We start from the raw sequence: 25573 nt of genomic DNA, 5'->3' as shown, positions 1-25573 counted from the left end.
AGCCAATTAAGTATCTCTGAAAGTAGTAAATCAGATGGCCATTTAAACTGGACATGAGTATAGAAAAGCTCAGCAGAGCAGTTTCTGGATCCAAAGGGCTTATACATTAGGGAGCAGATGAGGAATTGTTGTGCAAAGAGTATTGCTTAATTCCAAAAGCAACAAGAATGGTTGAGAAACCAAAGAAAGGGATGCAAAAGAAAGATAGAATGCTGAGAACAAAACTGTGTCATGATAGTTAAATGAGTATTAAAAAATCACTAACAACCAGTAAAAGACTGCGTTTACAGTATTACTAAAAATCTCTTATTGCTCTTAAGGACGGTATCTTATAGTAGCAATATTAGAGATATTATACAATGTGTTATATTTCTAAAGAAACAGATGGCAAGAGAGTGTAAATCTGAGTTTTGTTTCAGGCTGTGCTAGATGAAAATCTCTCAGGAGCCAGGCATTGGTCTAAAGTTATTCTAAAGAATAAGTGATAATTTGTCTTGTCACTGTGAAAGAAAGAAGTTGATAACAAAGAAATGGATCTTCAACTTGGGATCTGGCCAAGTGGCTGGGCAACCAAAGGAAAAAAGTCATACTGAAAAAAAGCAGTGTGCCAGTTTACTTGGGATGCTGTTCCATAATCCACTCATACCAAACAGTATTGTTTAAAGCACCAGAAGGAAGACTCTTGTTAAAAAGACAATTTGAGCACTTAATTGTACTAGTAACGAGGCTGATCCACTGCACAGAATGAGACTTCAATGGTGTCACAGTATTCTCACAGAGAGGCAATTTGAGGACAGACCTACTAGCAGCTAAACAGATGCACAGAAATATACATATAGGGATGTGTTTACATACATGGAATGGTAGGAATCTGTGTATTACATCACATAAATACATCTAGTAGTTTGAATTTTCTGTCAAGAAATATTTCCAGACCATTAATGATGGATACAAAAAAAACCCAACCAAAGATCCTTCAAGGACTGATTCTGTTTAAGGACATTTCGTTATCATCATGACTCAGACAATTTTGCTGATACTTCATATTCATAAGACAGGGAGAGGATACACAGGCCACATACAAAATACCAAAATCAACTGTGAGCATTTTCAGGCTGTATGATTTCTACACAGCTCTGGCCTGGGCCACTGCAGTCTCTAGGACAATACCTGGATACACTCAAAGCAGCTAGTACAATCAGAACTACAGAATAATTCTAGGCACATTTAATTTATTGCCACAGATGCAGCCATGAAGTACACAGTCCTTCAATAATTTTCATGCAGTTTTCCTTTGGAAAGACTGGGAGCTTCTGTCTTACCATGTATGCATTAAACTGCTTACTACCAAGTAAGCCTCCTCAAGTGGCTTCTTTTTCTCCCAGTCTGAAACTAGTATGGTAAATCTGAGAGTTAATAACGATAAGAAAACTATGTATGACTACTGTATTTTTGTTTTCATTTTTGAGACACACCCCTATAAAGTTATCAGAAAGTTGATAATGGCTGTGAGAATGGATACAAGTTTCTCACTCTGCACCAATAAAATAGTCTCAAAAAGGTGTAAACCATATGCATGCCATACTTAGCTAGAAAATTAAACTATCACCTAGAAATTAAAGTATAATCATCTTTTGAAGAAAGCTGAACACCAGTACCTATTAGATTTTTACTTACACTAATGAAAGTTAGAAAAAAGTTTTACAATAAATTGTTTTGACAATCTTTTTCTTCAAAAATAATATTTTGGTCATAACATATAAAGCTTATTATCAATAATCAGAAATACCTAACTTTTAGAGTACCATTGCTATGAGCTTGCTGTCAGTCACTCCAAAGCTCTCTAAAAAACTTCACACAAATATAACTATATTTATATAAGGTTAAACACAACTTATTTCTTACTTTCTGAGACACGATGAAGCACAGAAAAGAAAAATTGTACCAATTTGCAGACAGCTGAGGGAATACTTTCAACATTAAGGTATCCTCTCAGAAAAAAAGGCAAAAGAGTCTTGAATTATGCAAGCATTACGAATTACAAAGTCTTTATTGTTATTTCACAAAGCATGAAGTAATGAAATAAGTAGTATTTTCAGAGTTCTTAAGAGACGGTATGAAAATGTGTAATTTCATATTAATAAATTATTATGGTTTTTTTATTATATTTTGTTGTTGCTTTTGATTCTTAGCTCTGAAAACTGTTTTAAGTCTTTTTTTTTAACTTGGGTTTTTCCTTTTTTTTAAACTGCATTTGCTGACTTGTATCCTCCAATGTGGCACTATATACTTCAATCTTCCTAGATTTGATTTATTGCATAAGCAAAGTGTTATGTATCTAAAATAAATTCTGCCCCATTTATAGTCACAATTTCTTCCTCAATATGTGAAGGTAATTGAAAAGAAATGTAATATTAAGTAAAAAATGGTAAGTAAAAAATATTTTATTTCTTTAATTCCTGATGCAATGAAAATTGGAAATGAACTTCTGTTCTTAAAAGCCATGTCACTTACTCCTAGATATATATATCTGCTCAAACAATACACATTTCTTGGCCAATATACAACTTCATCAGAGATAAACATCTTTACATTTGCTGGACAACATTTGCCAGAAGTTCATAACAGATGAAAATCCATAAACGTATTATTAAAAATTCCTTAAACTGTGCTTCACAGGATAGCCTTTTATTCCTTTTTACTAGTGAAGAGATGGAGTTGGAAAAGCTTTACAAACTTAACACCTTTAGACATAGATAAATAAATCTAAATCTAGAAATCTTTTCCAAGTATGTTAGCCAAGACTTATGGCTAGACCACCTCACTGAGGCAACTTGAAAGTGCAGTAATTGGTTTGACAAATGAACAGCTTCATCTGAATACCCAATAATTAACTATTAAAAGAACATATATAACACAGGCTGAGAGATCAAATGCTCCAGCAACAAGTTCTCCTCAACACAAAGGGTTCAGTACCATAGCATGTTCATCAACTTATGATGGATAAGTAATGGATATCATCAAGAAGGTACTTACATTAGGTCTTAATCCTGCTGCCATTTCATAATACTTCTCAGCCTCTTCATTAAGACTGGCTTGTCTATCAGGATGGAAAAGAACAACGTAGTTACACCTCATTTTTCTTGTGTTAAAATAAAGCCACACCTGAAGAAGCACAGCTAAAAACTAAACATTGCAACTACTCCCTGCTGTTTAACATATTACCGTAACAAATGCACAAAATATGTAAATCTAGATGTTTTCTTAGAGATCAGAATGTCCATTAGCACAAATCTTCTTTATTTACTTTTTTTTAGTTCTGCAATTATATTAGTACATAATGAAAAGCAATACAGAAGGCTGAACACTCATCCCAGGCAAAAACAGAGACACACCAATCTTCACCAGAAGAAAATGTGGCTCATTTTTGTTATCAGACATACTTAAATTCTGAAACTGCATATTATAACATAACGTAGTTTGTGCCCTCCCGAAACCACTATAATTCCAGCAACAAAAGGAAAAAAAGTCAAGTAACATAAAGTTTTCTAAAAACTAGGTTTCCATGATGAAGGAACTAATTCAGAAAAGAGTTGTGATTTCAACATTTACTCACATAATTCTGAGCAGGCATTTAAATGTAAATCTCATATTCCAAGAGAATAGGATGATTTTCTGGGTACAAGCAGTATTAGCTCAACACTTTTCCCTCTCCTTACTACTAGTCAGCATCTACATGCTCCTCATAGTTTAGTTTTCCTTTCTTCTCCTGAGTTTTTAGTTTAATGTCTTCAAACAAAAATGCAGTATGTTGCCAAAGAAATCCAAACACATTTTTCTCTCAACAGGCCCTTTTTATCACTTCTCTCAAATTCCTCCCTTCTTTTGTCTCCACCTTCTTAATTTCCTCTTGACTATTCATTCTGGCCACAAATCCACTGAATACCAGTTGATCACATACATGTCAAGGGAAAGATGGCGCATCTGTAAGAACAACCAAGCAGGGCTCTCAGGTGGGCTACTTATCTTCTGCTAAATTTATTTGCTATTTTCCTATGAATCCTAGTGTTAAGTTCTTTCACAGGAGACTTAGGACAGGAGAACTTCAGCCTATTTGTGTGTGTTATGTGATTACAGCTGCATTTCTCTGATACAAAATGGAAACATTAGAAAACAAGGATAAGGGTTGGCTGTTTGGTCGCTTTTTTCCTTCTTTTCCTCCTTTTGCAAACAGTTAACAGTTCAAAAAGTATTAATCAACCGAGCACTTGTTTTACCTTGTTCATTACATGAGCCTTTACATGATTTGTTATCAGATTGTTTCTATCCATCCAGATTTCTAATTTTCTAATTTTGTTTCTATCCACCCAGATTTTAAACATTAGCCACATAATACATGGATAGGCAATTAATCCCAAACAACATATTTTTACAGCTATTGGTCTTGAGAGGAGAAAGGGAGAAAGGATAATCCCTTTGAAGTTTCTCATGTAATTCCTATGCAAGCTGAAACTACTTAATGACTAACAATTTGCTAAATAGAACCTGGTTTATACCTGTTAACTGTTTTAAATTACTTTGCACATGTATCATTGACTCAGTGGTTGCAGTGGTTAGAAATGATTCAATGTCTAAAAATATTCATTCAACCTGCTTCTGAATCACTCCTGCTGGGCATCAGTAGCACTTGAAACAATTGAAAAAAAAAAAAAAAAGTCATACTTAGGAATTTCAGGATTTACAGCAAGGCACTGTAAAATGAAACATGTTACAGAGCCTTTTTTTTGGTTGTTTTTTTTTTTTTTCCCTGTTTGCACAAAGCTGTCAGGACACAAATCACTTCTGAAGTGGTGAAATAACCTACAATAAACAAGGTGCCTTTCCCAGGAGGCAAATACAAATGCTACACTTCACCTCCAAAAAGAGTTGCAGGCATGTGAGTGTGGAACACATTAAAATCCTGTCCCCCCCTTTAGGCCAGAGGAAATACATGGCTGGCTTTCCTGCCACATGTACATTTTGGAACAAGGATCAATAATTGCCAAGTGGAAATCAGTTTGAATATACAGTTCTCTGTTAAACACAGTTTATAGAAATGAATTCACAACACAGTAACCTAGTCAGGAAAATGCTAGTTCCATTTTTGGGGCATTCAGCAACAGTTCCTTTAGCTGCTGCAGAATTCTGGTTCCCATTTTCACTGCAAATCTAAGCTAGAAATTAATTACGTTAAGCCCTGAAACAGCTTTCCCTTGAGAAAAATTAAAGGCACAGAGGTAGGAAATTGCAGTAACCCTATGCCACTGAGCAGTAAAGAGCTCCGGATCAACATCACATAATGGAAAGACACTATTAAAAGTAACATAACTCACATTAGAATAAAATATTAGATAAAATGTTGATAAAACATCAGAGAGGAAAGAAAGTGAGAAAAGAAGAGGTTCAGAACAGAATCTTTTTCATAGTTATGAGCTATATTTTAACCTCTATATTGAAGGTTTGCATGAGGACTGACCTTGAAAACATACCTGATTTTCCCTACTAACAACTAGCATCCAATCTTGCTTTAAAGGAAAAAATGTTTCCACTTTTTATTCTCTCATATCTCTTAACCTGAGCTTACAGACCAAATAATTCCCCATATTTAGGTTCAGCTGACTAACTGGACACCTAAAGTGACATCTAAAAATGTGCTTCACGACACATTCCTTAGATTCTCCTGACACCCAGATATAATCAGTTTACATTCACTTTGATTTTAAAATTGTCCACTGGAAAAAATACTGTTGTAAGAGAAAAAACACCACTAATGCTGAGTGATTTAGACACGTGTGAGTGAGAAAGGGTTAGTTTTAACCTGCCTGCTGCTTGGTAGAAGGCTTCAGACTGTTGATTTTTACAGTAAAATCATAGATGTTGGCACACCTACAAAGAAATTTTCTTCAGCAACTCCTATTTTAAAATGCTGAATGGCTTTCTTAATGGACCTTTTTGTGTAACAACAAAATTATCAGGTTTCATAATCAGCTGCTCTGTTGTAACGAACCATTCACCTACAGTTGTTCTTTTTTGTTTGAAAAAACTATATATAAGTAAAATAAAATCTATGTAATGTATATAAGTATCTACATACTATCTATGTACTTAAATATGGAAGTATGTATGCTTTGTCATACATTCTTTATATTTAAGCACATAGATAGTAAATAAAGGATGAATATATCTGTTCAGATAATAACATAGGGTTAAACTGTGCCTATGATACTGTATCAGCAATTACACTCCATGTTTGGTCAGTATATTCTGGACAGCCAAAATACTCTTGCAGAAAATCACTGAAAAATAAAGATCATATCATGTAGTACTGCTCTAATTTAGACTTCTGTTTTCAACAGCCAATAACCATCCGGTAACTTCATGTCACATGAGATTCTTCCCAGAACAACCCTCTCACAAAAGCCTAGAAAAATGCACTTTTCCAACAAAATGTGTTTTTAAGCAAAGAGGTCTTTTTCCTAAATCACACATGGTGCCTTGCTGCCCATGAGTTGCCTTTCTCCTGGCACCTCCTGGTCTGGGAGAGCAAAGTGAACAAGGGACAAGTAGCCCTTGTTAACACAGGGCTCAGCCACGGAAGCTGCAGCACTGAACAGAGTCACGCACACGCCTCACTGCTTGGCTGAGAGACTTCCAACTCCTTTAAGCAAGGGCACTGCAAATACTACAAACATAAAACACATGACCAGATACTGCTTTAAGAACCACCCAAATGGCTGCATGACCCTTGCAGAAAGCTGTCTGGAAAACAAATTTGTTGAGAAAATGAATTTTACAGACAAGTATTACACAAGTTAAAAGTTACCAGACTGTTGCAAAAAAATTAATTGAATTTATTGCACATCTCACCCCTCTTACTTGAATCATCTTGCATTGCATTATGGGTTGCTACAAAAGTCATTTAGGAAAAAAAAATTAATAACTATAATGTAATTAGGAAAGGGGACATCTCTCAATAATGCAAACAGAACTAAGTAATTTTTTTTTTAACTTCAGATTCAGTCACAAAGAGAGGAAATCAGCAATGTTGGAATATCTGATTGGAAGAGCAGACATTCTTGTAACTGTTAAACTGAGAACAGGCTATCTATAAATACAGCTACTGCATTTGGATTCAGTTAACAATTCTGTTGCAAATTTAAGAAAAATAAATTTAACTTGCAGCACTCCAGTTCTAAATTTTCAGAAGTTGTTAATTTTCTTTAGGTTGCATTTTAATTTTTTTTCTCAGCAAGTAGGGAGATTTTAAAAAAAGGAAAATATTTTAGCACTAGACTAGAAAAATAAATTGCATTTTGAGAGAATAGTATGTTTGTTTTCTATCCAAAACAGCTGTAAACCAAGAAATGTCTTCATATTACTGAGTCTTGTGACACTCCTTAGGCTAATGGTGGAAACAGTAGAAGGAGAGGAGGGAAAGATGATTCCTTCCTAATTCAAAAATATATCACTGTGAAAAATATTTGGTCTGAAAAAGAAAATATCAGAATCTATATAAAAATCTAAGCTTCTGTTATTATCTTACAGTCATTTTGGAAACCTTGCATCATCCTCATTAATATCAATTTCTGTCTCTTATTCCACAACACGTCTTTAAAATTTATCCCGTGTCTCTCACAAGAGTAATTTCATTTTCATGCTCTGTGAACTTCTGTAATGTATTTTCTGTCTCACAGCTGTGCAGTTCATTCAAAATTCTTACTCACTTACCAGTCAGTTTTTATAGCTCTCTAGGGTACCTAAAGAGCAGTTGGTCACCTACTTGAAATTATGTCAGCCTTTCATTTATGACTGTCTTTAGCATTCCGTTTCTAGCAGTGTCACTCTGTGCCAGTTGGAGGACTCCCTTCTTTCCTTTGTGTCTTGGTATCTGTTTTCCTCTTGGAATCACCTCAGCCCTCCATTGTTCTAAAGATCCTAAAAAGCATCTGCTTCTGAAGAGCCAGACTCCTGGTGGATTTGTAGCTGCTCTGTTACAATGAATGAATATGCATTGCCCTTGTCCAACAAGTATCACAGAAGCAATATATTTGAATTAATTGCTGAGTAAAGCAATGAACAAGGATGGACAACAAAATCATAACCTTTAGCAAAAATCAGTCTGACGCTAACACATGGGGTTTTGAGCAAATACTTGTCAACACTGAATTCAGCTTTGCCACCCTCTTTCTAAATCCTACTGACCACTTTAGAGTCTCAGAGAGTATTAGGAAGGCATTATGATCTTTCACAAAGAGAGCTGAGCATTAAGTGAAAAATTAGATCAACTGGGTATCCCAAAGGAACATAAGGGATTCCAGCTAAACGAAAGCAGGCCTATTCTTTTTTAAGTGTTTCAGTTTAGTGTATTTGCTTTGTTTTTTAAGGTTTTGGCTTTGCACTTACAGTAAAAATTGAGAATGCAGCTTAGAATCACTGAGCTCATTGCTTGTCAAGGCCTCCCAAAAACAGTACACTCCCAACCAGATTAACTAGGGTAACTGCGGCTGAGGTACAGCACAGCAACATAGCTATTACTTTGAAAGTGAAAAAATACTCATATCCAGATGTAAATATATGTGCTTCAAAGACCTCAAACACTACACTCAGTGCTCACAGAGAAAGCAGATTTATTAAACCTATTTCCAAAACAGTATTGACTTACACTTGCATTTTATAATGCACTCAATTATACCACTAAACCATCTTCTGCAGTAAAATCAAGAATCTGACCCCTCCATACCTTTCTAAATTCAACTGTCACGTCTAACTTGCTATACTTCTATCTGTGAATTTGTAACGTTAACCTAAATGTTTCAAATTACTGAATTCTGCCTTGAGAGATATCATCCACAAAATAATCCTGGGGAAGGGAAGGATCCTCAAAATAGCTCATAAACCTCTGCCAGGTCAAACTATTGTTTGCCAATGAGCCATTTGTCTTGCTTTCCTTTCTAATCTACAAGCTGTGAGTTATTTTTTAAAAATAACTTTTGATTTTACCTTCTCTTTCACAGTATTTTTTTTTCTTTCATTTCTTATTGAAAATGCTAAAATATAAAGGAGCCTAGTAAGATAACTTCAGCAGAGAAATTATCTCAAGAACTGCTTTGTGCTAATGAAGCATATTTTTTTTATTTCCTTTTTCATGCATTTTCTATGCTTAGATACCATCTAAAAGAAATCAAGTATCCTTATAGCTGTTAAGTGGACAATAGACAATAATTAGATAGTTATGCTAGAAATAAGCATGGAGGATACCTATTACAGTAATGTGAGTTTAATGATAATGTTTAACTCACAGACAGAAGCTTAATGTTACTGAATAACCAGGTCTGACAGCTTTAAAAGCTAAAATAGAAGTCCAAAGCTTTGTTCTATTCAGACAGAAGATAATTAAATATAAGACTACATTTTAAATCACAGATTCTGAGAATATCACTAAGTGCTCCTATGCATCTCAAAGTAATTATCAGCCTGGGAATATATAGATTTCTAATTACCATAATATTCCCTACTGATATTATCAGAATTTTTCAATATTCTCTGTTTACATACGGATGAGAAATATGGTCTCCTCCTTTCAGATATGCACACTAAAATTTTAAAAATCAGGTGAAAGGAAATCTTACAGAATATTCTTCACAAAAGAAAGACTTGTTCTCATATGCAAGCAGAATGCATTACCTGCTTGTGAACAACAGAAGTTTTGAAGGTAGGAAATTATGACAGAATAAATAGAATTTAAGAAATGCAAAGTGCAAAATGCTGTAACAATTTAATTCCATTTCTTTTTATCTTATTAGCAATAACATTGAAGTATTCAAAAGAGTTGCTGGGCTTTAAAAAGAATCCTGCATATGCAAAGGCTATAAAGAATTTTTTCCTCCAAAAGAAGAGGAAAATCAAGTGAGGCAGATGTACAAGCACTAACCTGAGCATATGGGCTGCATTGAAAACAACATCAAATTCCGTATTATCAAGTTCAGCTGCTTTTTTTGCCATTTCAGCTGCTTCTATCAAGCGGGATTCTTCTAGGAGGAACTGACCTGCAATGGAGTGTGTGAACATGAGCCCACAGGAAATAACTGATGTAATACACCTCAGACAGTATAGTCAAGAAAAGGAAGCACAAAAAAAACCCCAAACAAACAAACCCAAACCCCAAACTAATAAACCAAGCAACAAACCAAAGTCTCAGATTCAATATTTAGTTATTTGCTGATCTGCTCTGCATTTCAATATCTTTAAAATACAGTCTATGTAGAAAAATTGCAATCAATAAGACAAGTAATAACAGTATTTTTGGAATATATATTCAAGAAATTAAGAATGATACAGTAAAACTCAGACATTGAGAAACAATACTCCCAAACGCCAAGAAGCTTGCCATTTGAGAACATGCCTTTCTGCCTATACAATTCCCATGATCTTTTCTTCCTCAAAAAAAAAGGAAATAAAATATTGTCTACAAATTAAACACATTCCCAAAGAATATCCCAAAATTTGTTTTAGAAGCATATCCCAAAATCACATAAAATTATAAATTTTTGTATGCATACATGATAACATTTTTTCAGCTTTAGAATTCTACGTTGTATTTGCTTTAAAACCATTACATATATATGTATACCTTAATGGACTGGTATTTTAGAACGTATTTCACCAACACTAAAAGAATCACAATAGGTAGCTTTTTAAGTTTCCTATATGATACTTACCTCTCACATTAAACAAATATAGAAGATGGCTAAAATCAAGTGACTCACACTTTACAAAGGAAATTATCTTGTTAAACCAAGTATAAACTGAAAAGAATGAATAATTTAGCATTAACCAAGCTTTAACTGATGTAGTTTCAAAACCAAACATGTAAAATACAGTAGAACTCTATAAAAATCAGTTTTCCTTTGAAGAAGGTGAAAAAAAGAATTTAGAAGGTACTCACCCTTATTTTTGCTAGTGTTAATGCTTTTTCACACCTAATCTGTAAAATGTGTCAATTTTTGCAACAACATGTTAAAGGAATTCAACCATCTAGTCTCTGTGCGTACATAACTTTATTTTTGGAAAAACTCTCCTAAAGCCTAGTGATTATACATTCCATCATCACATCCTTCCCTTTTTGTCTTACTTTGTCAAGTAAGGTCCCTCAACCAAAATTCTGCCTTGCCATCACTAACCACAAACCTCATCAGGAACAATAAACCATGAGCAAATGATATCCTGTCATAGCAAAGGATTTTCTCTTTTTTCTTTCCTCCTTTCCTCATTCATTCCCTATTGCTCACATACTTGCTGTGTGCTCAGGTGAAAAATTCCCTTAAGCAGAACTAGCAAGGTCTGTACAAGCAATGTGAACCCAGTGATGCTTTGGTACAACAAAGAAATTCACAGAAGGAATCATTTCAATACAAAAAGTAATGAAAGACAGCTTTCTTAGCATTTTGTTTTCTCTGTGGATACATTTCAACTTAGGAGAGTTGGCAGATTATTTACTCAGTCTCTTATATCATAATTATTCAGATCTGCAAAACTTGTAAAAACATTATGGTACCTTCCTGCATTCACAGTATAAGGTTTGCTTGCTTTAGTTACATCCACACTCTAATGCGTACCACACTTTGATGCAGTACAATGCTTTGTGCTTATTGTGCCCAGAAACAGATGATTTACAAAAAAAAAAAAAAAGACTTCCCACACATGTAAATAAGTAAATAAATAAAAAGAGAGAAGAAAACATAGTTCGAGAACAACTGGACCACAAGAAATTAATTTGTCTTCAGAATTATAAATCAGTGGTTGAACTGTTAGTGGAAGTCTCTTAATGGAAGTTTCTTCTAAAGGGAAAAAAATTCTGACAAAAGCTAGTAGCTTACATTTAAAAAAATATATTTTTATTTTTCTTTTGGATACCACATCAGAGTATGCCTTATATGCAGCAGGACAAACTCATATTTGAATATGAAAATTCTCCAAGTAAATAAAATAGTTCATATCTATTTGGGCTGAATTCCTATTTTCTTTAAAGAGGGATCTTTGAAATAAGCTTCACCAACTAGTATTCCAATTCTCTTCCAATGAATGAAGCAAAATAGTATCCCTAATCTTTAAGTCCATGTTAAAGCACACCAGCCATAAAATGTTAACAGTAAGGTACTTTTGCTAATGAAAGCCCTGGATTAGCAGAGTGAAACACTGGTAGGTGGATGTGCTACTGATACATTCAGCCGGGGGGAGAACGAAGACATAAGTAAAACTTTCAGTTTTTCAAAAAAGTAAGTTCTAGGACTGTACATTACCATACACTAGTCTCTGCCCTGTACTGGAGGTGGCAATAACTCATGCTGAGTGGGTAAGTAGCAGATGATGCATATATGTCACCAACTGTATTATCCTCTACACATAAACCCTTACAGAACTCCAGTTTAGGGCCAGTTCTCTTCATAAATGACTTGGATGCAGGTCTTAAAGGCATACTAGGTAAGTTTGCCAATGATACAAAACTCAGAGGAGCTGTCAACTCCTCTGAGGACAAGTACCAGATTCTGCACCTGGGATGGGTCAACCCTTGATGTACAAACTGTCTGGGGAATGAGATGCTGCAAAACAGCACCATGGAAAGGGACCTGGGGGTCCTGGTAGATGGCAAGCTGAACCTGAGCCACTGTACTGTGGCACTGCGAGCCAATTGAGGGAGGTGATTTTCCCACTCTACTCTGCAGTGGTTTGATCTCACCTTGAATATTGTGTGCAGTTTTGGGCACCATAACATAAGAAGGTTATGAACCTATTAGAAAGCATGAAGAGGAGGGTTGCTGATCAAAGATTTCCTTAATTGCATGGGCTTCAAATAAAAGATGCTGCAACTTTTTCAGTCTAGTGAAAAAGTCAATACCTGAGTGTACAGATGCGTGGTGGCTTGCCCCCTGCCAGTATCCAAGCACTCACATAGGGTGAGGGGAGAAAACAGAAGTGCAAAACCAAGAAAATCTCTTCATTAAGATAAAGGCAGTTTAACATGGGGAAGGGAAAAAAATACTAAAACAGCAAATGGCAAAGAGAAGGAAATTTCTCACCAATTCTCACAGGTAGAGTGATGCTCAGCCAGTTTCCAAACAAAGCCACCTCAGAAGCCAAAACCCTTCTTGTTCCTCTATTCCAGTTTTTATTGCTGAACATGATGGTATATGGACTGTTATATCTATCCCGTTGGCCAGCTCAGGTCAGCTGTCTAAGCTATGTTCCCTCCCAAAAAGAGAAAGCCTTGACACTGCTCAAACACTATTCAGCAGCAGCCAAAACATTGGTGTGTGTTATCAAGGCTGCTTTAGTCACAAGGCATCATCCAGGCTGCTATGAAGTTAATACTATCAGAGCCAGAACCAGTACAAAGTGGAAACTTTCAGTTGAAAATTGATTTGCCAAGTTCTCCTGAAAGGCAGACTAATTTTATTCACACATCTCAATTTAATTTAAAGCACCTAAATAGAAAAATACTGTTTTGAAAACATTAGCTGCCATTCCTTTTAATCTTATATACTAAATTCATACAATAATAAGCTGGATTGGCAGTTTACTGCTGTGCTTTCTTCAGTATAAAACAGACTTATGAACCTTTCCTGTCAAAGCCATAAAGAGGTTTTCCCAAGAGAAGAGCACTAGCAGGGTGTAATATTGGCAAGGTGTTGAAGGTGGATCAGGAGGTATGATCTGCAAGCCCCTGCATCCAGGAACCACTTGTGTGGGTCTAAATTTATCTGTAGGATTTTCTTCTCTGACAAGAAGCTGGCAAACTTCATGATTTATGAGATACTGCCCAACATCACATAGAGAGCTTACTTATTGCAGGTGTCACGATTGCAGCTCTTGCCAACAACATAAATTATGGTAGCCGGACTGTTTTTTGGAATCAGAACACTTTTTGAGAAAACAGCTCCAAATACCACATTTTCCTATCTAGAGGAAAGAATATTTTTCATTACTCTTCTTCTAAACTGGAAGTGGGAAATCCATAGTCCAGAAAAGATGTGACTTTTAGAAACACTGTTCTTTGCCTGGAATGTTACTTTTTTAAATAAATTTTTCTGCATTTCTTGCAAGAGAGCACAGGGGTGAGAGTAAACGCGTAGTCAAGAGTTTTAAAGACCTTTGACAGCAGAGAACTGATTCAATATTTTACAATCCTCTTAGTCATTTTTTCCGAAACTATCTAAGAATCAGAAATAGCATTAAAGCTGCTGAAATCTGTACCTGCAACCTTGTTCAAATATACTTTTCATTGCAAACCATCAACAGTGGTTTTGAGTCTTTATTTGACCGAAAGCTTTTGGGGCAATATGCGCAAAAGTGAGCTATAAATATGTATGTAATTTAAACAGGAACAAAATATTTCCCAGCAATTGAAAAAAACAGTTTATTTTCATCGTTTACCAATTTTTGAAAGTATTTATCCACATAATGAAAGCCTACAGCTCACTGTCCTGTATAATTGTCTCCCTAAAACAATCATGAACATTTATAAAGAATTTGTTAAGACATGTACCACCAACAATTTAAAAGCCATACATTTGAACTGGTAGTTCTGCTGCTTTATTGTAACAAGAAAGGTATTAATTGGTTGGGATATGTCTCTGTGTAAAAATATTTTATGTTCAGAGCACAAAGGCATTAGTGTGCTCCTCTAGAATGGGCTTAACTATTCCTTGCAGGCACTGTGAGCCTTTATTTTACTAGATAAAAGTGCAATTTGCTTAATTTACTAGATAAAAGTGCAATTTGCACCAATTATCTAGTTGAAATGTTCCCTCTTTTACTCACTGGCAAACACACAATGGTACTCCCTCCCAGAACAGAGTAGATTTCTGAAACAGTTCATCTTGCTGTTGTTGCTTTTGAAAAGAGCCATCTTGAATGTTCTCAGAATGCTGCTGGTTCTGCATTTACTCAGGTTGCCATGACAGACTTGTGGGGTGATAGCTTTAGTAATCCAACCAAAACTGAGTAAACTACCTTTTGAATAATAACGAAAAAACTTCCAATGCCATCCTAACTGGAATTTGCTTCTTTCAATATACATTTCTCACAAAGTCTTCGGCTTCTTACCCTCTTCAAAAGAATTTCTTACTTCTACAACATGAAAAGTGACTCTACCAAGATTCAACTGTAAAATCTCTTTGTAATAAGCTTCACTAGAAACACTTTCAGCACATTCAACATTGAGAACTGGAAGCTGAGTATCTGCTGGTGCTTTCAAAGCATTTCAAGTTTCAAAAGAAATCAGAAGAGGGAGTGGATTCTGGCTGACTCAATGCATTGTATCTTGCCTGATGCAGATGATGTCTTGAGAGCAGAATTATATTCTCAGTGGCAGAACCATCACTGAAGTTAAAATCAACTTCAGCTCTGCTGCAGCAATGCAGAGCTAAAAAGCTGATGCAACCAGAGATTTCAAAATGAAAAATTTAAATTGCATTCAGTGGAAGAAATGAGGAGAGGCCTTGCCTGCAAGTTGATTTCCCAAGTATTTCAGATGATGAATCAGTTTCAAGATGCAGAATCAACAGACGTGACCTAATGTAACTGTTTCCTGTAGGAGATTCAAAACAGATTCACTGGCTGTGAGGAGCAGTTCCCAAAGCAAGGGAATGTTTGATTAAATATCCCGCTTTTCCAGGCCTGTTGTTACACACTTTCTTGCTGAACATGGAAGATGTGATAGGAGAAACAAAGGCAAATTATATCACAATTAATGCTGCTACCTAAATGGTAGCAGCATTTCAGTTTTTGCTGCTCCTTGTATCCCATTCCCTCTTAATCGAAAGGTGTGCTCTTGGTTTCTTGCCAGAAGGACTTCTGGAGACCTTCTCCCTTTAATTAGTTCCCATTGAGAAAACTCTTCCATGCAAATAAAATATAATGATACACTAAGGAAGTCAGTGGGTGCTGCAATGTCATTAAATGCACTGGCTTGGAAAAGACTTTTTTTATCAGTGCTTTTCTTTGTCTGAAAAACTTACCTGTTGCAGTTGTGCTAAATATACCACTGGATGTCATTCAGAGCACGGTCACAGACAAGAGAGAAAAAATTAACTAGCAAACCTTTGGGACTTGATGAATAAACTTGTGAGCACATCTGGATCACTGTAAGCTCTCACCAAATCAAAAGATTAATGATGAAAATATATACTACAGAGGATCTCATGATTTACAAATACTGAGGAAAATCTTAAACTTTATATCATTTCCCAGACACCTGATCACGTATAAGGTTTGGAAATGTAAAATTTGGCTGAAAAAGAACTATCCAGTTACGCTTTTGTAGCAGCTTCATGCTATCTCTACAAAAATCCCCATGAGATAGTACTCATAGGTCAAAACATATGACCATTAGCAAAGTAGCCCCCAGTATTGTTCATCTTCATTTTTCAGTCCCTACAGAAATACTACATTTTGGCAATATGGAAGAAGCATACAGACACATTTCTAACCCTGCCTCTGATCTGCACTATCTATATCACATCTTTTGAGCAGTCTAGTATATTGTGCTGAGGAAGCAGAGTCAACCATGTATTAGAGATGTCAGAATGATTAGATTTAAGGCTAAACCCAAGGGAAGAGCCAGAAGCATGGAAATTCTACAGCATTTCAGGTCAGTGACCTAGCTTGTTTGGAAATACTCCACTGCATTCCACTTGAGTGATTTGCTCTAAAGGGAGTTTCTAAAAAAATAGTTATTATAGTGGTCTGTAATAATCTTTTAATGTTGTGTGATAACAGTAGCCTAGAGAGTGACAAAAAGGACTTAAAATTGGTAGATTGTCCTGAACAGGTCAGTTTTTGTCCTCAGTTTGGAAGTAAGAAATACTGTTGGTTAGTAGTAGCTGAAGATTTTCTTAAAGTTTATAACAGAGAGTTCTGGGAGCAGAAAGGTCAACAGCTTAATGAAGTCTTTCTGCAAGACAGTTCTGCTTCAGGTCTCGGAATCCTGTTTTCTTGGAATTATGTTCATTGATATTGAAGGAGCAGGTATAAGCCGTAGTCCAAAGCCAGAACCCTGATTTGATGGCATATGATATGTTCAAGACAGAGAGAACCTTTCTCCAAAGAGCACATATGTTCATTGAACATGTATTATTTGAGTATCACAAACTAGTTTATAGTTTCCCTCCAAAATCACTGCATACCAATGTTGGGATTTCCCAAAGATTTAAAAAGGTAAAATTTCTGTCATTGGCAGAAGGGTTCATGAGTGCGCATTGGGAAGTGACTTAGTGATCGACATACTATATCTGGTTCACTTTAATCCTACCTCATGAAGGGATTTCATTTCTCAATACAAAATCACCATGTAGCATCTGGGGTCCCAATGAAGCAGATCCATGCACTTCTATTTATCATTTAGTATATACTGCATTTAGCTAACCTGTCAGTCAGAAACAGGATAATCCATTCACCTGGATTTATGGCTTATGAAGTTTTATTCATTTAATTGACAAAAGTGAACACTGACCTACCTGTGGACTAGCGTGACATTTCTACCATCCACATAAAACTCTCCTAAAGAAATTAGTAAGATCACATGAGCAGGTCATGGTTGATATTCCTCTTTCTTATAAATACAACATTGATACTCTATTTTTCATTAGTTTACTGCTTTCTTCATGGGAGCTTTTCCTTAAATATGTGGGGAAAATATATAAGATTTTTTCTAGGCTGCTCTTCACTCAACGAAGACAAAAAGCACAAAGCTGAGAACAATGTGACTACATGGAAATATTATAAATACAGCACAAAGAATCATTTAGGTTGGAAAATACCTTAATGATCACTGAGTCCAACCTTTGACGACCACCACCATGCTCAATAAACATAGGACTAAGTGCCATGACCAGTCCCTTCTTGAACATCTCCAGTGAGGGTGACTCCACCATGTCCCTGGGCAGCCTGTTCCAATGCTTACTGTCCTTTCAGCAAATAAATTCTTCCTGGTGTCCAACCTGAACCTCTTCTGGCTCAGCCTGAGGCCTCTTCCTTTAATCGTGTCACTGGTTGTCTGGAAGAGACCAACCCCCAGCTGGCTACAGCCTCCTTTCAGGCAGGTGGAGAGAGTGACAGGGGCTTCTCTGACCCTTCTTGTCTCCAGTTTGAAAACCCTCACTTTTCTCAGCCCCTCCTCACAGGACTTGTGCTCCAGACCCTTTCCCAGCCCTGTTGCCCTTCTCTGGGCATTCTCCAGCACCTCCATGTCTTTCTTGCAGTGAAGGGCCCAGAACCAGACACAGGACTCGAGGTGTGGCCTCGCCAGTGCCAAGTACAGGGACACAATCCCTGCCCAGCTCCTGCTGGCCGTGCTATTGCTGATCCAGGCAGGATGCCATTGGCCTTCTCGGCCACCTGGGCACACGCTGGCCCATGTTCAGCTGCTGACAACCAGCACCCACAGGTACCTTTCCTCTGTGCAGCTTTCCAGCCACTCTGCCTCCAACCTGCAGTGCTGCAAGGGGTCATTGTGACTGAAGTCCAGGACCCAGCACTTCACCTTACTGAAACTCAATCTAAGCAGAAACATCTAAAAAAAAAAAAGTCACACCTGTAAATATATAAAAATAAAATTCTCACACTCACTAATACATGTAAGCCAAAGACTTAAATGCTGAAAAAAATAGTGTTTGAAAACTCACTGCTATCATATTTCAAAGAAATATACTTTGATCCTTAAACCACAGCAATTCCAACCCATTTTCAGCCATCTTTGGAAGTAAGACAGATACAAAATACTCATAAATTTAGGTGAAAATTTAGGCTAGGAGCCCTTTCCAGAAACAGTGATTAGAAAGATTATGATGAAATTGAAAAACAATAAAAAAGGCAGTTCAGAAGTTAAACATGCTTAAAAAGAAATAGATAGCCTAAGAACATCTATAAAAATAACTCCTAAATTATCACAAATTCAGAAGTGAATGAAAATGTAAAAACAAAAGTGTATTTGGGAGTATCTTCATCTGTTCTTAGGTCAATGAGGATATAGCTAATACAATTCGGTTTTATGTAATCTGCAAGTCTCTTTTTGTTTTACCTCTCTAACTGGGAGTGCACTTAAAAAGGCAGATGATCAATGTGAACTGCCAAATTAAGTGAATGCATAATTAATATAATGAGAATAATCCATTTTTATAATGAAAAAGGAATCTTTAAACAATTTAAGCTGATTAGAAACAATGTATTATTCAAAGGAAACTATTTTAAAAGGAGGTGTCAACAGCTATTAATAAAACAGAGTTAATTTGAACATCCTGTTGGGTTCTAGACTTTTCTATTCCAATTAAGCTGTTACAAATATAAGGGAGAAGGGACCTCTACAAACATTTTTCTTAAAATCTTCCTCTTTTGTCTCTTTGTTTTATTCCCCACCCCATTTTCATAATTTTGGAGAAAGGCCACTATATGCACATTAAGAGACATAGTGGCAATACCTATTTTTAGCAGGCAAGTAAACTGAATCTAATGTTTTTGGGGGGGTTTGTTCAGCTTGTGGTTTTTTTGGGGTTGTTCTTTTTTGTAGAGGTTTTGTTGTTTGTTTTGTTCTTCTTTGCTTGGTGGGGTTTTTATGATTAGTATTATTATTTTATTTTTGTTTTTAAACAGCAGATTATAAATAAAATAAGACTTCTGGAGATAAACTCTTTACAAAACAAATATCACTGTAGATTTATGGTGCTTTTTATTTAAGAAAAAGCTAGTAGAGAAAGCTTCAACAATTTCAAACTCCTCAATTAAACTGCATCCTACTTACTGAAGAATTTATTTTGTTGGGTTTAAAAAAAAAAAAAGATGAGCACACAAGTATGTCACTATTTGAAACACACCTCATCTCTGTGCACTGACAGATTTTATACATAATCTTTCTTCAGCTTCTCCTGAGATAGGCTCAGAGCAGACAGAAACAGAGACCTTTCCCTCTTTTGTCATACATCCAAATACTATATCCAAAACTACACAGTCTCTGAGCCTTAAGGGCACTTGTCTGACCTGACTGAACATCCCTATGTTGGGCACATTTGTTGACAAATTTGATGTACTGATTCTTTAGATGCCATTATGTTCTTAAATATTTAGAAGCCAGTTCCTTTTAACTTGTTTCTTTCATAGGTACCTCTTTGTGGTTTCTCAGACAGACACTTAGATTCATCCCTTTCATTTCATCAAGGCAAGCAGCTCAGGAAGAATCAACAGTCCATGAGACCACTTCAACTATGTCATAAATCTGTTGATGACCAACATTACCAAGATCTTGCGGGATTCAAAATGACCTGCTTGAGTTATATGTTCAAAGTAGAGTGGGATGAATGACTGCCAATATCTTGAGTAGATGTGGGTATGACAGTCTGAAGAAAACTTTCCCAGAGAAAAAAAATTGCAATTCAAAAATAAATAAATGTTAAGTTTGACTTCTTTTAGTCAGAAGTGTTCATGTTAGGCAGTCTTTAGAAAATGTGTATAAAACAAAAATGTGTATAAAAAATACCAAATTAAAAGCTGCAAACCTTTACAGAAGCATAAAATCTCTGTATCCAAAAAAATTCCTCCTGTTTTCTAGTTCAAAAATGTGTATATTGTGGCAGGGGAGAAAAGTATTGCTGCTTCTTCACCCTTTCCTCTCTCACTTTTTCTTCTTCCTAATTCATGAGAATTTTGTCTCTTCCAACTGTGAGGTGTAGCATACTGTGTACCTGAGCAGCTTGTAGCAGATTACTCATCAACCCTCATGTATTTGTAAGATCAAATGCTTTTGCACCAAGTTCAGATGTTCAGATAACTGGCATATGAGAGGCATTTAGGAAAGAAGAGCAAAAGAAAGGTGGTCAGGTGAGCAGCAGTCTGCATTTCCATCTGAGAGGGGACTGCCATCCTCTCTGGTCACTAGAGTAAAAGCCACTTCCCCTTATGTCCAATGAAGTGGCATCGTGTCAGCAGTCTACAGGGATTTACACATCTTCAGCTTTTCCACTATTTCTCCCTTCAGACATCTTCAAGCATAATGAGTCTGGGAAACTCTGCTTAAAACTTAAATCCCCTTAAACCCAATGTCAGCCAAGTACCTACAGAAAACTAACTATAATGTCAGCCTGAGCAGCAAAACATGCTGTGGTGGTATCTTTCAAGGAGAAAGCATGAAACTGTTCCACTCCCTCCAAATTTTCATGCGATTAAATAAGCTGCCTCCTGCACCAAGTCATACCTAAAAATAGCTTTGGCTTACAGCTTGAATTAAAGCACATCATAATACAAAGGTAAGCCTCTTAAAAGATACAGCATATTGACAGTTTTTCTCATAGCTCCAAGAAAAGTCCAGAAGGTTAGAAGTCAAAAGAACATCTGCACAACCTGGAAGCACAGATTTTAAGTGTATGCAATCCATATGCACTTGGAAGAAAATCTTCTGTCCATTTATTCCTGCTACTCCATCAACACCCTGTCATGTCCCAGCTGACCACTCTTTTCATTTGGCTGCTTTGTGAGGTATGTGTTTTTTTAGGACTGATGCCAACTACTTTATTCTCTCATCTAACATCTTCATGCTGAGACAAAAAAGTAATTTCTAAGATTTACATGTAAAATATGGATGTATTTCCCCAGGATGTAAAATGTACCTGTGACAAGGTGCTGGAGCAAATTAATGAGATGGAGAAGTAAAGCTTGAAGTGTTCACTAGAGGTTCCAAGGGATTATTTGGAATGCCCCTGGTAACACACAGTACATAGCCCTCATTATTCCAGAAATAGGTGGAAAAGATAAGAGAAATAAAGCAAGGAAGAAAAGAAAGAAAAAGAAAGGATGATTTAGTTGAAATTTTATAAAGTTCTGTGCCCAAAGCAACAAGAATTTGAGATCAGCTATACTACACAGACACAAAAGCCAAGCAGAAGTAGACCATATCTTTCTTATAGCTGCTTTGATATAAATATAGAATAACATCACTGAACCAGTGAGGTGATCAGAAGTTATATTATGAAAAGATTTCACACGCATTGAGAAGAGCTCTCTGGGTATAATGCTCCAAGACCTAGTGACTGTAAAAGAGAACCTTCTTGTGTCTATTGCCCTTCAGCATCCCATTTTACTACGCTGTTATTCCAAACCCTGACTGAATTTCACCCTTCACTCCTAATCTGCTGAGTAGAACCTCGCTTATGTTGATGATCACCTCTGCACAATGACAGAACCCACTTTTTGAACCTGGGACACAATAAAGGAAAAGTTTTCCAATGTTTTTAAGGAATAATCTTAATTAGGAAATAACACATCATGTTAATATTGTAATCTGGTAATGAAGAAGTCAATATATCAGACATGAATGATGATTTGAATAACCATACTTTTAGTTTATAGGATACCTGAAAATGAGACAGAGGGAATATTACAGGAAAGGACAAGCAAGCTGATGAGTAGTGAGCAAAAAAGAAAAAAATTCTAGACCTATAATAAATAGAATACACTAAATCCTAACATCATTTGCTGAGATGGACTGTTTAGACCAACCATTAATTTTTTTATGCAAATATTTCTTATTAATTTAGGACAGATTTCTTAGTAGCAAAGGCTGGAAGGGGCTTAAGTAGGATTTCAAGAAACCATCAGCGATAACTTTTACTCAATGTCTTGAGTTATACACGTTACTGACATCCAATTGAAAGAATGGGGTTTATATGCACAAATATCCCTATCATCTTTACTTGTACAGGCATAAAGAGGAGACAAGGCTTTGAACTGCAATGTTTCATAATGCAAAATAATGCAATACTGGGCTACATTAAGTTAAACACAGTAAAATATTCCAAGTCCAAAGGCTGATTCTAGGAATCTAACATACAGAATTTCATACTGCATAGGACCAAACAGACACAGCATACGAACAATTCAGACAAAGTTATCACAGAGTGAAAACATGGTTATTATGTGAGATTGATTTTCCCTCTTACCCACTCATTTTTATTTATTTTACCAGTAAGAACCAGAAGAGAAAACGAAAATAATATACAAAGATCTACATATATATATACACACACATATAGTGTGCTGTGTAGTTCCCTACCTTCTTCCTAAACAAAGATGAAACTTACTGCTTTCTATGTTCCACTTGGCACAACGTAGCTTGTATTTTAAGATTTGTCCCTTATCAGCTTTAAAATACAGTAAGAATTAGGCCATAAAGATAAATAATTTTGGTTCCCTGAAACTAAACACATCTGGAAGTGTTTTTTACACATCTAGCAAAAACAATCCAAAGTTACAAATATACCTTCAAATTAACTGTGTGCTTTATGCTACATGCATAGCCTAAAAGGAAAGATACAGCCAACTTGTCAAAAGCTTCTGTAATTCTTAGCCATTTCAAGCCAAGAAGGAGGTGGGAAGGAGGTAGATGTAAGGCCTGTAAGACACTTCAATATATAGAACTCACACACACTAGAGTAAAACTTCTGGTTGCCCACCCACCAACAATCAGTGAAGTCAGGCCAAAACTGTTAACAATAATATTCCAGGCCATGAAATTTTGACATATGGCAATAGCCACCTTTGTTCTTTCCCAGAGAGGCAGCAATACCGAGATTCCATAGGAGGAAAGCTATGCAAAATATGAAAATCTTCACCTCTCCCTCTATAATGATAGAAAAATGGTAAAAAAGTAATATATGATAGATTAATTTCTTTCCTTTTAAAGAAGATATTTTGCCAGTAGAACTTCTCAAATCTTTAATCACTTGGAGAGATTAAGAGCACGCCTGGAATACATTGAAATTCTATCTATCTGAAACATACCATAATGCATGTAGCAGTTTCCTTTGGTAGGATCCAGCTGAATAGCCTTCATGAAGTACTTCTCTGCCTCACTCTTGCGTCCCTAAAAATAAAATAAAAAAAAGGGGGGTGAAATTATTTTAACAGTGTGTCACCCTGGAGCAATCCTGCACAGTTAAAATTTCCAGATTCCAGACACTGCAGAAAAACAACCACTATTATCACTAGACTTTAACATAAATAAATAAAAATGTTTAAATGCTACAGTAAGTTTTGTGGTCAGCTACTTTATGGTGCAGATGTCCAGACTGAGGAAGAAATGTATCCAACATCATCAATGCGCAATAAGTAAGGAAGTGGTAGAAACATTTTGCAGTAAGTATCGTAAAGGGCATTGGGATGAATATCAGTTCCATGCTCCTTTTCAGGACAAGCATTACCCTTACCCAAGCTAAAAGCAGAGAGAAACTAGGACAGAGCTTAAGTCATGCTCCTAAAAAAAAAGTTGGTGGGGGCTGGGGGAGGGAAAGTATGTTATGGTTCTATGAAATCATAGAATCCTAGAAGTTCTCATGTTGGAAAGGACCCATAAATATCATTCACTGCCATTCCCTGATCCTCACAGAACTACCTAAAACCATGTGACCAAGTGCTTTCCAGATACTTCTTGAGCTCTGACAGGCTGGCTGCTGTAACCACTTCCCAGTGACCTTTGCAGCAAAAAAACCTCTGCCTAATATCCATTCTGAATGTCCCCTGATGCAGCTCCATTTCTTTTCCTTGCATCCTAAATAACACTATATACACAGCCAAAGGTAAAGTTACCACAAATGAAAGTACATAAATAGAAAATATTTTAGGGTTTAATGTGGAAAGTAAAAAAAAAAAATCGTATTTCTGATTTTAATGTGGGAAGTCAGATTTTATCAGAAATCAATTCTGAAAACCATAAAACAGCTGTAATAGAAATGGTAATTTTAAAAGACCATGGTCAAAGGTATGACAACTGGTCAGGGAAAAGAAAGCCCCAAAACCAACCAAACCAAAGCCTAACAGAACTGATGGTAAAAAGAATAGACATTTTCTAGACAGAGATTTCCTTATCACTGGAATCACCAAATCACTATAGTTCCATTATGGTATAGAAGTGCCAGAAGAGATCCATTAGTGGTCATTATTCCTGAAAAAACAGTGATATTGGATTAGTCTAGTCTGATACTCAAACACAAATCACTATCACATATTCAGTAAGACACCTGTGACCTGTTTATCCCTATCCCCATGAAGTTAGCTGCTGTGGTTTGTGCTATAAAATAGGCAGCCTGCAGAATAAAGAGCAGTTAAGCTTAACCCCTGCAGAAGAAAGGCACTGTGGTCTGCCCCTCTCAAGTTGCCTTGAGTGTGATTTCACAGATACAGCTATATAGGCTTTCTCAAGTTTTGTGGTCTGGAAACAGACATGGCACACATCCTGCACTATCCCACAAGTTAACATAGGAATAATAATGAGATCTGTTCATGATTACAGCTGCTTTAGATTCTCAGTATTTCCCTCAGGGGTCTTTGAGACAATAAAATAGAGTGAAGGAAGTTGTGCAGCTCTATATGAAGACTATACGAAGACCAGGTTCCACCAAAACCAACAAAGAGGTCACGTTTCAAGAAAGCATCCTGGCAGAGATACAAGCAGGATTACCATGTACAGGATTCTAGTTTCACAGAATGAATGTTCATT

The 25573-nt window shown here is 36.2% G+C and overlaps 1 protein-coding gene across 11 annotated transcripts in view; it reads right to left on the bottom strand.

The window, feature by feature from the left end:
• The window catches only part of TMTC2 (transmembrane O-mannosyltransferase targeting cadherins 2), a 234089-nt gene that overhangs the window by 19090 nt on the left and 189426 nt on the right, over nucleotides 1-25573 (bottom strand). For 10 of the 11 annotated variants that reach the window (XM_064419624.1, XM_064419632.1, XM_064419623.1 and 7 more), the window contains 3 exons: nucleotides 23860-23941; nucleotides 9971-10085; nucleotides 3037-3100 (listed from right to left, as the gene is read on the bottom strand). In XM_064419624.1, coding sequence (XP_064275694.1) covers nucleotides 3037-3100; nucleotides 9971-10085; nucleotides 23860-23941 — 261 coding nt within the window. Of the gene's footprint in view, nucleotides 1-3036; nucleotides 3101-9970; nucleotides 10086-17855; nucleotides 18608-23859; nucleotides 23942-25573 lie in introns of those variants that run through there. The other variant, XR_010362153.1, reaches the window with a different exon arrangement.

Source organism: Passer domesticus, chromosome 5, assembly GCF_036417665.1.
Source record: "Passer domesticus isolate bPasDom1 chromosome 5, bPasDom1.hap1, whole genome shotgun sequence".
In the NCBI taxonomy this organism is placed as follows: domain Eukaryota; kingdom Metazoa; phylum Chordata; class Aves; order Passeriformes; family Passeridae; genus Passer; species Passer domesticus.
Note: the sequence above shows the minus strand (reverse complement) of the source record. Positions and strands in the feature narration are given on the sequence as shown.